The sequence below is a fragment of the Panthera uncia genome (assembly GCF_023721935.1).
Source record: "Panthera uncia isolate 11264 chromosome A1 unlocalized genomic scaffold, Puncia_PCG_1.0 HiC_scaffold_17, whole genome shotgun sequence".
Taxonomy (NCBI): domain Eukaryota; kingdom Metazoa; phylum Chordata; class Mammalia; order Carnivora; family Felidae; genus Panthera; species Panthera uncia.
The window spans coordinates 85,929,259-85,944,784 of NW_026057577.1; the positions used below are offsets into that span (position 1 = coordinate 85,929,259).

At 41.0% G+C, this 15,526-nt stretch overlaps 1 protein-coding gene and 1 long non-coding RNA gene across 4 annotated transcripts in view; one reads left to right on the forward strand and one right to left on the reverse strand.

Annotated features, from left to right (window-relative positions):
• Window positions 1–1,166: 1,166 nt before the first annotated feature.
• The window catches only part of NREP (neuronal regeneration related protein), a 29,038-nt gene continuing 14,678 nt past the window's right edge, over window positions 1,167–15,526 (reverse strand). For all 3 annotated transcript variants that reach the window (XM_049647716.1, XM_049647715.1, XM_049647717.1), the window contains 2 exons: window positions 7,201–7,278; window positions 1,167–2,908 (listed from right to left, as the gene is read on the reverse strand). In XM_049647716.1, coding sequence (XP_049503673.1) covers window positions 2,783–2,908; window positions 7,201–7,278 — 204 coding nt within the window. In that variant the 3' untranslated portion in view covers window positions 1,167–2,782. The remainder of the gene's footprint in view (window positions 2,909–7,200; window positions 7,279–15,526) is intronic.
• On the forward strand, window positions 5,221–14,258 carry LOC125934370 (uncharacterized). Its single transcript, XR_007461358.1, has 3 exons — window positions 5,221–5,975; window positions 10,405–10,806; window positions 12,293–14,258. It is a non-coding gene; the product is annotated as an uncharacterized LOC125934370 (long non-coding RNA).

A 15,526-nucleotide genomic window follows, 5' to 3' on the forward strand; every position in this document is an offset into this window, starting at 1 on the left:
AGCTGTGATAACATACAGGTGATGGGAAGCTGTTGGGCAAGGAAAATGGCAGTTGTTTATAAGGTGGAAGGTAATTAAGTTTAAGGAGGACTTCTCTTATGTTCAGAAATAGGAACCTCTGGACGGAATTACCAAAAAAGGTAGTGGTAGCTCCGTTTTAAGACTTTTCTTTCAGATTGGACAAATTCTGAGTACATGGAAGGCAGCTGGGATTTAGTTCTGCCCTAAGGCTCCTTTATCTTAATAAAAGTTGAGGGTAAATAGGACACTTCACCAAAATCTGAGATGTGCATTAATTTCAAAAGTAACTCCCCAGTGTAAAAGTCCTTCCTGACACACACACGTCAAGACTCGAGATTTCTCAGAGAGCATCGGATTGCCTCTCCAGAAACTGATCACCCAGTTTGGGGCAAGGTCACCTTCTGCCCCTCTCCCTTCTCTCTGGCCTTTATCTCAGAGGCCTGTTCCTTAGCCTCTGTTCAGGTGAAACTCAAGTGTCTGAACCCAGCCAGCCACTTTCGCACCTTGTGGTAAGGCAATGAAGTTTCACTGTCATTGGAAGGAGAAGAGAGCAGCTGTGTTTCTCATACAGGGAGAGGATGAACCCCCTGAATTTCTGGGTTTCAGGGTCACAGGAGACCTCCAGGAGTTGTGGTGATGCCCTTTTACCATGTGCTAGATTCCAGGTAGCTGGACCCCTATGAATTAGTGACTTAAAATCGTGTCTCAAATTTGTATCTTCTTCCAAGCATAAGCCTTTTATCTGTGTATTAAGTGCAAATATGCCATGAAGACGTGAGGGCTGGTATCTTTGGGATAAAGAATGCCATAAGGTAGGTCTTAATGGCAAGGAGTAAGAAAGAGTAAGTTTTGAGGTGTGTGGGAGTACCCTGAAAGGGGAAAGAAAAAGTGTAGAAATAAAAAGGGTCTTGGTTTAATTCTTCTTTGTATCCAGAGGCAGCTCTCCAAAACCATCCCGACAAGCCACTGCCTCACCCCTCATCTCGTAAAACCTTCAGAAGGGAACACACATGAAAGGCAGAGCAGATTCTATCTCTTTCCAGATTTGCCCTTCGGTCTACTTTTGGGGCTCTGAGAACACATGAATTAACATGAACCAGGGAAAGCATTCAAAAGTAGGCCTCTCCAATGATGAGCCAAGCCAGTTACCTTACAGCTTGCATATTTATTGAACAAAGACTACTAAAATAGCTAAAATACACTGGGTACTTGTGAGTGCATCAGTAAAGATCACATTGTTACAAAAGCCTGCATTTTCAGCAGCGCACAACTGCAACTCTACATAAATGCCACAGATGCAGAATACTGTTTTCTTGCTCTATTTACACAGCTGATATACCTATTCTAACAAAGGAGGGAGGAAGAAAATGCACAAGAAACTCAGGCCAGTGGGGGAGCAAGAAGAGAAAGAAGAAGTTACATGCATCATCTGTGTTAACAGTCAGAAGCATGACAGGGCGGGACAGAGCCTGCCTTGTCAAAGGAAGAGCTACAAGACGGTTATATAAAAATTAAGGTGGGCTTTCAGACTGGCTAACACAACAACAATCCATGAGAAGATGGTATTGTCTGATTTTATTTTTGTTTATCCATTTCATTGGGAGCAAGGACAAAAATGTAAAATCTACACCTTGCTTCTCAAAACTGCCGGAAAAGGGTGCTCTGCCTTTTTAAAAAAAATTTTTTTATAGATAGGTTTTCCAACTTGACTTTTGGGAACGGTGTAATTTGCATATACCTACTCAGATGTCAGTGTTTTGGATTTTTTTCTGGAGGGCATGTATTTTAAAAGTTTGCCCTTCCCCACCCCCCCCCCCATATCCTTTCAAACAAAAAGAACCAAAAGAGACACCTAAAAATGCCTGTCAAATTATTGCTTGTCTTTCTCTAAGCTAGGCAGGCGAGGCTACCGGAAAGAAGAGATTTGGTAAGTAAGTTACAGTTTTGTGATTGCTCCCGCTCCACTGACTGCATGTCCATGAGCGCCAGCCAATGAGACGTGAGTCTCTTACTCTCTCTGGTAGCATTCGCCAACCTACCACGCTGAAGAAGAAAGCCACACTGAAGACACGAGGAAAACAAGTCAATCCGGTCTAGAGAACAACATTCAGGGAAACAGAGTACCAACACCTTCTTAGAACATGGAAATAAAATATAACTCCGTCAGAGCTACCTCGCCAAGGAGCATGTTGAAAGTCCAAAATAGCACCATTCATCAGTGTCTCAGGTCCTGTGGCAGCATCTCGGTCACTTACCACAAGGAAACAATGAGTTTCAAACTACTTCTATACATCAAAAGAGTACATGGATAAAATATAGAGATATACAGACAATTGATGAACATAAACTACTAGGCTTGTTACATCTAAATGAAAAAAAAAAATGGGGACTCTCAGCCTCTGCAAGAAGCAGTAGGGAGCTGTGTGAGTGAAAAGGCAGGAGTGGACCGGTTGTGTGACAGCAGAGGGAGTCTGAGTTGTGGAAGACATCGTCATCGAGAACCAGGCCTGAAGGCCCACCTGTAAGGGTTGTAAACGTGGATTCACAGTGTGAAATTCTGAGCGTTTTCACTTGAGTCAGAATGATTAAAAACTGGTTTGATGATACCTATTTGTCCACTGTAAATTCTCTAAAGCAAGGCTCAGAGTCCCATAGTTTCTTCTTATACTTGATGATTTACACAGAAAAAAATCCCATATATGATACCATGACCTCATCAATACCCATACACCATATGTAATACAAATGGAGGTGTTAACGATTAAAAAGAGTGGAGGTAACTGATGCCTGGGGAGTGGAGTTCACTGCTGCCAAGTGGAGTCAGGGAGGCAGCCTCAATCTTGTCATCCTTCTTGCGGTTCACCTCCTTGGGGACAGGAAGGCTTCCCTGAAAAGCAGGTGGACCCACACACAAACAGATGGACACACACACACACACAAAAGGCACTTAGTCATGCTTGTGAAACCATTTGAAATTTTTTGCCTCTCCCTCCCGCCTTTTATCCTTGAACTCCCCATGTTTTGCAGAGTTTACATATTAAACACAGTTCGCCTGAATGTAAATATTAGGTCTGTGGGGGCATGAAGTAATTAAACACTAGCTGCCTTGGCTTCAGTAGAATCAAGTGCTTCTCTGATGGCTGTGCCCAGCCATGTGGGAGGCAGCATTCCCCAGAGTCAGGTTTCTGAGGACAGTTTCTAGTATCAGACAGGGCCCAACATGAGGTTGGGTAAGAGGTGCTCATGAGCGTTAATATATTTTGCTTAAAGCATTCAATGGCTGTGGAGGTGGGTAATTGCCTGTTTGACAACATATAATAAAAAAATGTTTAAAAGAATATCACAGCTTGTACAGATGTAATTTATGTATGGTTCATTCTCTGAACACCTGGCCCAGTCCATGTGGGTCTGATAATCAGAATCACAAGCGGTACCAAAGGTGGGAGTGGGAAAGAGGAAGACAGTGTGAAACGCAGGCCAGGAGAGAGTGAGATCAGCGAGTTTGGCTTGGGGCTATTCTAAATCTGTCCTCACAAGCCTGATAAGTGAGGTGTTTGTGCTTCTTTCTAGAATAATCCAACTGCAATGTGACTGATGCTCCATCAAGCACCCGTGAGGAGAAGCTCTCCATCATAACCAAACAGCAAGAGGGCAGGTCAAGGAAGCCCATTTGCCCAAGGTGTAATTGAAAAATATAGGGCTAACCCTGTATGCCCCAATCAGATACGAAAATAGTGATTTGACAACAGTCTGTCTGTCAGCCAAACCATTAATTGCTGTAGTTGTCTCAGGTACATTATCCAATATGGTTTTAAGAGATTTTTTTTTTCCCTTTTTGCTCAGGTGACATATTCCAATAGGACATTTATAACAAGCTATTTTGACTGGATATGAGTAAAGTAATAATCTTGCTCTGAGGTCTGTAAATTATGGCATTTGAATTTCTTTTTAAGAAGAATTCAGAAGTCAGGGACTTTAAAACAACTTGAAATTGAATAAATGTTTTCAGCAGCCCCAGGATGAACTAAATGTAATAGATAATTTAGCTTTAATAAGTCTTATTTACTGTATAGATTTTTCATGTTAAACATCTGGTATGCCTAAATTTGGGTTTAAAAATTTCAGACTCTGTGAGCATACTACATTTCCGGATGTATAGAAAATCTACTCAGTATGTACTTCAGTGTTCCAGTCTTAGACTGTGATTTAGAAGTTGTTTTGGCACAACTAAATAGCAATAGGACAAAATCAGAAAATTGAATTAAAATATAATTACCACTCACACACAATTAAGGATCTAGGTAAGTTTCCAAAATCATTATATTGGGGAGTCTTTTACAGTTGTGAAAATAAATTTAATCATGACGTTTTGGCATATAACCCCAAGATTTTTTTAAAAATCCACTATAATCCTGGTGCTTTTAAAATGTGTGTTCTTGCTCCTCTATCAGCCATCAGCACGTTTCAAGATATGGAAGACTTAGGCTTTGAATAAATGAAGAATTCAATGGCTGCCAATTATCACAGGCCAGGAAAGGAAATCAAAAGTTCTTAAGTGTTATTTCACTCAACTGCACTCTATACGTGACCGGTCTTAAAGTTGCTTACTTTAGTTCATACTTTGTTCGTTAATATAGAGTGAATATATAGAACATTTGTCTCTACATAAGTCTCTGTCTTAATGATCTTTTACCTCCGTGGAAAATACACAGCAAAACCAAATGAAGAGTTGGGTGGGATTCTGGGTAATTTGGGGAGAGGTCTTTCCAGACCAAAAAATACGAAGGAGATTATTTCAGATTTGAAAGTACCATTTTTACTGTTTTTTTCTCTTCTGAGCCCCCCCAAACATTTATGTCTTCTTTAATTTTTCATGTTCTGAGTGCCTACTGTGGCTTGAGTACTCAGATTTTAAGGCTACCAAGATTAAAACAGAGGCAGAAACAGTCCCTGTCCATCCTGCCCTTCGGCAACTTGCTGTATAGGAGATACCCAAGTGACTGGACACTGCAAGGAAGTGGCGGTAAGCCATGCAGGCAGGTGTGCTAGCAAAGCACCCTGAGGGACCACAACCCAACAAGCCTAGGGGGAGAGGAGCTCCTGGGGAGAAAAAGTAATGCACATCCTCCCTCTGGAGGCTGGAATTTACTAGATTTTAGCCCTTAATCCCTGTCCCTCATTTTTTGAAAAAAAGAATAAAGTCTGCACCCACTGAAGCAACTGTAGGCTTCTGCAGCAAGGGGAAGACTACAATGTAGTCTTATTTCTCCAGAAGTTAGGCCTTTTAAGAATTCAGGCAAAACTAATCCTATCTTCCTCCATTATCCAGCACATAATGGCTCCCAAGGACTGAGGATCTTCAGCAACCTAGAAGGCTGGAGAAGCAGGAACAGACGTGTCCAGTGACTTCCACAGACCGATGCTCCTGTGGCTCATCTACCTCAAGCTGGGTGGCCCCTCTCTGCTGAGGACTGTTAGTGTATGAATTCCCCAATTACTCAGTAATGTGGCTCAGATCAAGTAAGTCAAAATTATTTTTCTCTATTATGCAAAGATATGCTTTTCTACAAAGAAAGTGCTTGGGAAGGACAAATATGCTTAAAGTACTCTTCACATATGAAGAGAGGAAAGAGATCAACAGAAGACCTGAATCTCAGGATTCATTGTGCCAACCTCCTGGAGGATGCCTCAGTGGAGGCAAGGCCAATGACCTGGATGGGCCTTCTAAGAAAAAGGGAGGCATTGTTGACCTCATTGAAGAACTTGCCTAGTCTTGTCACTCTGGTTGATGTCACCAGTATCAAGGACTTCCAGATGGCTGAATGGGACAGAAATAATGAAAACACTATACTCTCTTTACCCCTTCCATTATCATGTCTTACCCTCAGCTGCTCGGACAAATTATGCCCTGAGCTTCTCAGTAAAGGATGTCGAGAGTTACACTACTGCTGTTGGTAAGGTGACGGTGTGGCAGTGTGGTAGGGTTGCGTTGAGGCGGTATGGTGCAGGGGCTGTGCTAGGGGGGTGGTTGAGTGGTAGGTGGTGGTGGGGAGGTAGTCTGGTGAGATGGGGTGTGTGTGTGTGTCGTAAGTAAAGCTCCAGTACACTAGCTCACCTCCATCCCAGCTCTATAAGACAGCACAAGTGTAGCTAGAGCATGGCCAGAATCATTTTGTTCACCCACTTTCCTACTAGTGGTTTCACTCTGCACCGGCAGAAGTTCTCTGAAAGACTAAAAGTGATTTAGAACTGTTTTCTCTTAATGCAAACTGCCAGTTGACACAATCTCTTCAAGTTCTGCCTGTCAGTAAAAGGGAACTGCTGAAACCATTTAGTGTAAGTAAGAATTTCTCAAACATTAAAAAGTCAATAAGATCTGGGAAGGCCTCACCATTTGTCAATTACACTTATGAAACTTTTAAATGGAAATTTTATTTTCAGTGCACTTTTTCTTTCTTAATTGCAAAATCAACAGGTCAGTGGTAAAAAGTACAGTCCTCCTCCTTAAGGTCAAATTGATATTTACCTTAACAGCAAAGTCCAAAGGTATCTACCCTAAAAACTGTTGCTGTTGGAAATGGTGCTAAAATCCAAAATGTAAATTTGACAGATTTTCTTAAGGCAGAAAATTGTCATACCTAAGATGTCAGAACAATGAAAGCATGTTTGTAGAAAATACTTTTAGGCCTAAAAATTAGAAGAAAGAAAAATAATAGTTTTTTACGTTCCTTCTGTTTTGTTTCCTGGGGAATTTCATCAGACATTTGGGCACTATTACCAGACAAAAGTGTCATCATCTTCTACCTTTAAGATATTTTTCAGTTTAATCACCATACAGGAATTTATCTACCCAAGTATGGAACAAATTGAAAACCTGTAAAATGTACATTGGATAAATTGATTCCACGATTCTTAAATATATAAGAACCTTGTATATATATATATATATATATATATATATATATATATATACATATATATGTACATATATATATATACACACACACACATATATATACATATACACACATATTAGTATATTTTATTTCCAAAGTTATAACAGTATCATGTCAATGGATTATTATTGTAGACTAGATGGATATTAAAAAAGACACTGATTTTTTTTAATTGCCTTGAAATTGAAAAAAAAATTAACAAAATGGTAGGTAGGGATCTTACCTTAGGAAGCCTTCCCTCCATTTCCTTATTTGGAAATGGTTCTTGACTGACCCAGACAGAGAGCTCTGGGTAATAAACCTACAGAGACATAAAAGCACACACATTCAAATTAAAAACAGCATCCACTCTGAAACCACACAGGATCAACTTCATGAGCTCAGTCTCCCTCAGTGTCACTTATTTCCTGATGGCAACTTGGAGCACTGGGGAAGCCCATTCACCTCTTTCAGACTGTTGTGTGCTTCCAAATGTATACCGCACTCAGGAGAGTTCTGGCTCAGTGTCTCCCAGGACTAAGTCCCAACAGAACAAAGATGTCAATCAGTGTTACCTTTAGCATGCTAAATGGCAGCCTTATGACATGACTGGCTGAGCAAACTAAGTACTGGGGAGGCCTAACTTTCAAAGCAACCTATGATAAATATGCTTGCAAAACTCCGTGAGATAAATGTGCCACACACCCATAAAACACTGTTAGGGGTTATTCTGATAATTGATTATAAAGTTCAACATTATGCACAAAGCATGAGGGCAGGAACAAGCGGCCTGCATTCTCCCCAGGTCCATGTGGCCCCTGGCAACACTGTCCCGTGCCTGAAAGTAGCAAAGTGTCCAAGAGAGAGGCAGGGAGATGGGCAGCATCGCCATGAATGACTCAGAGAATATAGCAGCTGATGAATCTGGGGGTGGGGGCAGAGCTGGGACAAGGTGGAGAGCGTGAGTCAAACTGAGTAATTCTTCTCTAAATATACAGAGGGTATTATCATAAGAAGGTTGCTGACCAGCTGTTCTCCATCTCTGGGAAAGACAGGAGTAGGGGGTTAGGAATTAAATTACAACATGGATTTAGGTCAGCTATAAGGAAGGACTTGGCATAAGAATTGTTAAATTACTGAAAGAATTTAAAGAAGAAAAACTGTGAAATTTCCTTCAAGAAATTTAGAAACAGAATCTAACAGCCATCTGCCAGAGTTAATTCACATTTGATATAGCCTGGCTTGAAGGGAGGGGAGAGGACGGGAGAAAATTAGATAAGATTCCCTCCAGATCTGATTCACTAAATGCTCTAAATAAGCCTCACATTTAATAAATAATATTGAGAAGCACATCTCACTACTAGGTTAACACGCAGAGGTAACATCTTTGGTTTTGGAAGCAGAGATGTGGTAGCCTAGTCACTGGGCTAAGTGTAATGTTTTCAGTGTCCCAGGTAATCCGCTTGGTCAGGGGGCCTGAGGTAGGAGCAGTGGATGGCTGTGTTGATTCTTTGGGGGTAGTTTAACAGCACCCATCTTTGCCATACTCCAGGAACGTTTATGGCACATCCCAGTTAGTTTAGCATATATCACCCTAATATATCCTGACAATAAACCTGTAAATAGGTCTTCTCATTTCAGAGATGAGAAAACAAAAACTCAAAAAGGTCACCCACTTGCCCAAAGCCACAAGTGAGTGGAGAATAGGACATGAACTAAAACTAGATTTCCAGATTCTAAACATCAGTTCTTCCCACTACCCCGATGCCCTCAAATCACCCCAGAATGCAAATTGCCTATCACCTCTCTTGTATCTTAAATATTTGAGAGCTCATCCTGCAAGAACTGGACCTATTTTCGTACTCTGGACAGGTCTGCTTTCTGGGCCACGTGGTTCCCCCAACCTGAACCTCCTTTCTTTTGTTCAGCTTTCCCCTCCTGTGCTCAGATCCTTCTGGGAGAATTCTACCACCTGCCTCATTTGGGACAGACAAGTCACCCCTGACACTCCCTCTAACCGGGAATGGGGGAAGACCACAAAATTGCAATCTAAAATATATAAGCTTTTTTTAGGGCTTAAAACAATGTCACAGCATACAAAGTACCAATTAGTGCTTAATTTAAGGAGGTTCCCAACTGGAACCAACTGTAGATTCACTTAATATAAATATAAAATGATTACATTTTTACATTACTACCTTTAAAAACAGGCTTTAAGTACAATTTCAAATATTACACATATAGCGAGAAATGAAGTGCCATTGCAAACCAAAAATGTTGACACAAATACATGTAAAAACTTAGGCACACGGACACGATGAGAAGTAACATCAAGTAAATGTTATATCTCTTTTCTTGAGCTTTTCTGTGACACTCCATTTTAACAAAATGACACTGCTTCAGCATTTAACTTCCCAGGTTCAAAGCATCACTATGAAAGCCGCTCAAGTCCAATCTGCAGGGATAAATAGCTTGCCTCATAAATCATTTTGCTTGTTACTTTTACAATTTGTTTTTTCTATGAACTTTCCTTTTTTTTTTTTAAATAAAAACAATGATTTTTTTTTTTTTTTTTTTTTTTTGCCAAAGAACTCAGGAACATGAGTATCTGATAGTAAAACCCACAACTAAGGAAACTTCCTCCCCTAACCCAAATTTGTCCTTTTGAAACATATTTAATTTAGCCATGAATTGACCAAGGGCATTTTTTAGTGTTTGAATCATAAAGTAATCATTGTGTTCTTTAGGAAAAAGAAATGTCACTTTGGCCTTGTGGTAAATTCTTCCAGTCTCCTTGAGACTCAGAACTTTAAGCCAAAAATGGCAGGGATAGAGAAATCTTAGTTACATTCTTAAAACTTGCTTGGTTGGTCTCTAAGAACTCAGCATACCCTTGGCTATAGCATCTAAAGTGGATGTTTAACCTTTTTTGGATTTGGAGAAAGTTGGTAGATTACTGGAAATATACTACCTACATTACAGCTTGGTTCTTTTTCATACTAGTGGTGTTTTGAGACTCTAAAACAAAGGACTTAAGGGAAAAGATCTAGGACAACCATTACCCTTGCTTTCAAATACCTCAGAATGCCTTTGCCTATGCATGCATTCACTTCAAGTATGGGAAGCACCTGCAGTGTGCCAGGACACTGCTAGATTCTAGAGACTGCAAGAAGAGAAATACAGTTCCTGCCTCTTAGGAGCGCAAATCTAGTTGTGCCGGCGGTGGGGGGTGGGCGGGCTTGATGACAGACCTTCTAAAAAGATCATTTTATAGAAGGGTGTTCTACAGGCCGAATTGTGCATCTCTCACATACAAAATTCCTGTCAGAAACCTACCCCCCAGTTGGAATGTGGGTATGTTTGGAGATAGGGTTTTTAAAGAGGCAGTTAAGTTAAAATGAGTTCATCAGGGTGGGTCCTAACCCAATAAAACTGGTGTCTTTATCAGGAGGAAATGAGGACACGGACACACATAGAGGAAAGACCACGTGAGGACACAGGGAGATGATGACCATCGACAAGCCAAGGAAACAGCCTCAGAATAAACCAGCCTTGCCGACAGGTTGACCTCAGAGTTCCAGACTCCAGAACTGTGGGAAAACAAACGTACTCTGTCTTGACAGCCCTAGCAAATTAATAGTGTGCTTTAAGTGCAATTAACAAAAACGTATAGGTTATGTCAAATACAATAGTTGTTGGAACCGGTCTCCACAGTCTAAAGAAACAAAACCAACACTCAGCAAACCATCCAGTTGTGCTGTCATCAGAGGAAATGGGGATGGCAGTGAGCAGATCTGGGAGGGCATCCAACGGTTACCAGACGCAAGCCAAGGAAGATAGTGGGTTCAGGGTAAGGATGTAATGAGGTCCATGTGGGAAAGCACCCAATGGCCAGGAGGTCTCACTGCAGCTCTCAGTGGCCATAATAGCAATAGCACAAATGCAACCCCACAGGCTGCTGTACCCAGTCTTTTACCTGGTTCTGAATATCAGGTGCTGGTAATATATAGGTCAGAAAACAGGTAAGTTGATCTGTCTTCCTGAAGTCCATCTGTTCCTGCTGGACCCTAACCCTGTTCATTCTTTTTGGTCCTGGTCAACTGATGCTCCAAAGGTGGACACATGGCTTCAACTCATTCTATTCATTCAGTTTTCTGAATTCAAGTTCATGTTTTTCATGAAGGCCAATTAATCGAATTTTTTCTTTTTTAAACTTCATTGAGTTCTCTGTTGTTGGTAGTGGTTTACATCTCAGAAATGTAAGCGTTCTGAGTAATACACATGGCAGTACAAAACTATTGTTTTATTAAACAAGTAAACCAAAGTTTGCCATAATCTTCCCAATAGAAGACTGCATTCTTTTATCAAGAAGATACATATTCTTTTAAATTATTCTATATATTCCATATATAAAATAGTTGTTTGCTCTTGCTCAAGCAAAATCCTCAAAACCCTCTGGAATACTATTCTTCCAGAAGTCAGGAATCAGAGAAGCAAACCATATCCTCAACAATTAAGAAAACCTGAGAGTTTGAGAAAATACAGAGGCAAGGAAAATTTTACTGTTAAAAGTTTTGCTTGAATTCTGGGAAAGGCTGAGTGTTCATGCTTGTCACTGAATATATTAATTATTACTTGGTATCCAGATTAGAAAAATAAAATGTGGGGGGAGTCAGAGACAACTCCTGCAAGGTCCTAAAACCACACAAACTAGATTATCATTTAAATTCTTTAAACCTCTCCTAAGCTTTTCATTTAAAATCTTGCAGCATGTTTTCCAATAGTATGGTCCACACACAGAATCAAACAAATTGACATGTTTCCTGGTTCTAAATTTGTATTTTCCTCTCTTCACTTCTCTCTTTAGCAGTAGCTCTTTGAAGAAAATGACCCTCAAAGGAAGGTTCATGGCCATTTCAGAGCCAGAACATCACATATGTATATGGAGCTTACTTATTAATTGGTTAACATACCTTCTTAGCAACCTGCTATGAAGATGTTGCATGGCTTGGTTGTTAATGACCACAATTATTCTATCCTTGGTGGAGTTCTGTGTGCTTAAGGAATGCACACACATGGCCATTTTATGACTTAACAAGGACAGGTGCCCACCCCCTGCAATTAGGAAAACAGACCAGGGCAGCAGGTGTCCAACCTGCATAATTAATTCTTCAAACGGCAAAGTAGCATATTTCGTAATCTCTGCCAACTAAACAGTATGTGTGTGTGTCTGCGTGTGTACATGTTGTTCCAACTAATTGGCTGGGAGGTCATGAAAGCGGGTACTGTATTACAAGGAGAATTTATATGCATATACATGTACTTCATTTCTGCAGATACCTTTTGAAGTGGTGCTGTTAAGAATCTCCCTCAAAAGCTAGTCTGCTCCCAGGTGTTGCTGGCCATGTGAGAGGGCAGGATGTAAACTGAAACCATAAATGAGTTACAAGGATCATTTTCTCTGAACAGCATTACATCAAAGATCAGATGGTGCCAAAAGATGATGCACTCAGCTCCCTCTCTCTAGAGACCTAGTCTTAGCGATCCGCCTAACCCTGCGAGTGCTGTCTGGAGATGGAGCACACCATGGAGGAAATGCCCTGCAACCAGAAGACAGATAAAAAGACAGAACACTGGGCCATTCAGATAACATACGTCACCTGTGCGCACTCTGGAAAGCAGAGCAAGTGTTAGTTGGTGCCCAAGTTGGCAAACATTCTTGTTTGGGAACTAAATGAAACATGCAGCCACCTAAATGCCACACACACACAGAAGCTGGCTGCGGTAACAATGGGTAATTACAGAGAAAGCATTGCAAACACCTGACTATTGCACTCAGCCATAAGTGCCGTCCTGCTAGAAAGGAAACCAGGACCTTTTAGGGCACTGCTGTATTACAGCACCTGCTGACACTCTCAGCTCTTCTGTGGCCCAACAAGTTCTCAACCTGTAGAAACAGGGGTAGAGGAGACAACGGGCTCTCAAGAAGATGATGAGAGCTCACACTGGCTAAGCCCACTGGCATGAGCTTTGCTTTGGGTGCGTGTGTCCACTATGGGCACGGAAAACGTCCACGTTTTATTCCCATGCAGCGTGTTACTACCTGTTACAGGCAGGCGAGAGATTTAGAATTCTTTACTTTGTGAGTTGGGGTGTCTGAGACAAGCTGTGTAGACTTTCATAGTAGAATTCTTTAAATTCACTCTGCTCGTCATGAAGCCATCTTGAGAGGCCGCTGATGAATATGTGGGAACCTGACAGCTGTGGAATTTTATTTCTAGATTTCAAGGAGGCAGAGAAAGGAAAAGGAAATCTCCTCGCTGGCAACAAAACGAAAGTGTTTACATGTGAAATTAATCGTCAGCGCAAAGAGCTTTCCCAGTCACTCTGTTCCACAATATAATATGCTGCTTGTTTAGCTGCTGAGTCTTTAAAATTTTGATTTCTAAGAATAATAGCAAAGACTTTTGAGAGGAGCCACGAATCAAGTCGGGAGCAAGCCACAAAAGGTTAACACAATGATCCAACTTTGCTTTGCCACCACTATCTGAGACTGTTGTGTGATTTTTCAGGCTTTGATGGTGCCTGGTTTAAGGCAGGCTGCAGCGACAGCTGGCTAATTTGAGCGTGGTGAACACCGAGGTCAGCTGCAAACGTGTGTTGCGCAAACTCCTCCTCTCACCCCTGCCTCATTCCTTTCCAACAGGAACATGCTCAGCACAAAGCAATCCACCTAAAGACTCCATAAATCCAAAAAAGGGAGTTACTGATCGAGGAATTCTCAGATTTCTGCCAAGGCACCCTCCCCTGGGCTGGAGGTCAGCCTGGTACAGTAATCCGAGCCAAACTGTGGACTGGACTCAAGGAATTAAGTTGAATGCTTCAAATCTTGACTTTTAATGGACGATTTTTCTTTTCGGTGATGAAGACAAAACAAAGTACAAACAGCTGATAACAGCCCAAAGTAAACCAGAAGAATAAGTACGAGAACAAAGCTTGGACACAAATCTCATAAGGGATATCTAAGGAGAGATTTTTCCAAACAAAGGGAAAAAATAAAGCAGCTTTTTAAAGCTCTGGTTTGAGATTAAGCAGTTTGTGAATGAACAATAAGAAAGTAAAGGCCACAAAACAAGATATTTGCTCTTTTCAGCAGAAAAAAAAAAAATACTGGCCTTTGTTAACTAGCAGCAAAACAAAAAAAAAAAAAGGGGGCCCCTCAGGCATTTAAGCACAGAATAAGTTTTTCCTTGACCCCATGACCTCAACAAATATGTTAATAAAATCTTTTACCTCCCTGGAGTGGAACCAGACTAAATATTTACTTAACACATTGGGTTTCTAAGTCTGGACCACCTTATTCCTTCATACAAATTGGGATTTACTTGTAATTAAGAAATTAGAAACACTATATTTTGCAATGTTTCTCCTACTTTTAAGATGAAAGATGAGAAGGGAGGGGAAGAAGAAAAAGAAGGAAGGCCCTGGGGGTGGGGGGAGAAAGGGACAAAAAGAAGAAAACTATACTGCGCTCACTATGACAAAGGGCACTTGTGAATTTCTGCATGGTATTTTCTGTCACAAACGAGGGTAATGCTGCTGATATGCTTTCCAATATCAGACATCTGGAGCTAGCAGGACTTTTTCCAAGCACATTCCAAGGTTAATAGGAAACATCTCGTCTTGCTTTTATTAGCTGGTTTAAGTAATGTTAGGTATGCTGAGTTTCACCTTCAAATAACTATAAGAAGTCTGATTTCTACACACCAAGAATGCCATTTTTTCTTTCCTCTTGTCCCAAAGTATGTGCTACTCACGAAAACCTTATGAAAATTTTCACCAACATAAAAGTCCTCCAAAATCAGTTTCTTTCGTTAAAGGCTTCAAAGACTAGTATTTTTTTTTTTAATTTTTTTTTCAACGTTTTTTATTTATTTTTGGGACAGAGAGAGACAGAGCATGAACGGGGGAGGGGCAGAGAGAGAGGGAGACACAGAATCGGAAACAGGCTCCAGGCTCCGAGCCATCAGCCCAGAGCCTGACGCGGGGCTCGAACTCACGGACTGCGAGATCGTGACCTGGCTGAAGTCGGACGCTTAACCAACTGCGCCACCCAGGCGCCCCTAGTATTTTTTTTTTTTTATCTAGACCTAAGAATTTTGGACTTTTCTTGCTCTAGGTGGATGATGAGATAGCCAGTTGCTTTTGAGGAGTTTGTGGAAATATCAAAGCATTCCTTTTGCTGACAAGTTCAAGACTGAATTTTCCAGAAAGTGTGCATTTTGTCCCCAAGTGCTCATTCCCAAAGAAATCACTCACTCTTCCCATCGGTGTGCCCTCTTCTACTGGCAGCTGCAAATCCCCCAGCCCAAGCCACTCTGCAGCTCCATGCTTGCCCCACACTGCCTTGGTCATTTAAAGACTGCTACCTCTTCAACAGTATCATAACAGATCACCAAATTTGGAGGGAAAAAGTCATTTCTATTGCAAGAGGCTATAATTAAAAGTAGTTTAAATCAGATGCTAGCTGACTGTCTTATAAGTTTGGCTTTTAAAAAAGGAAAAATACA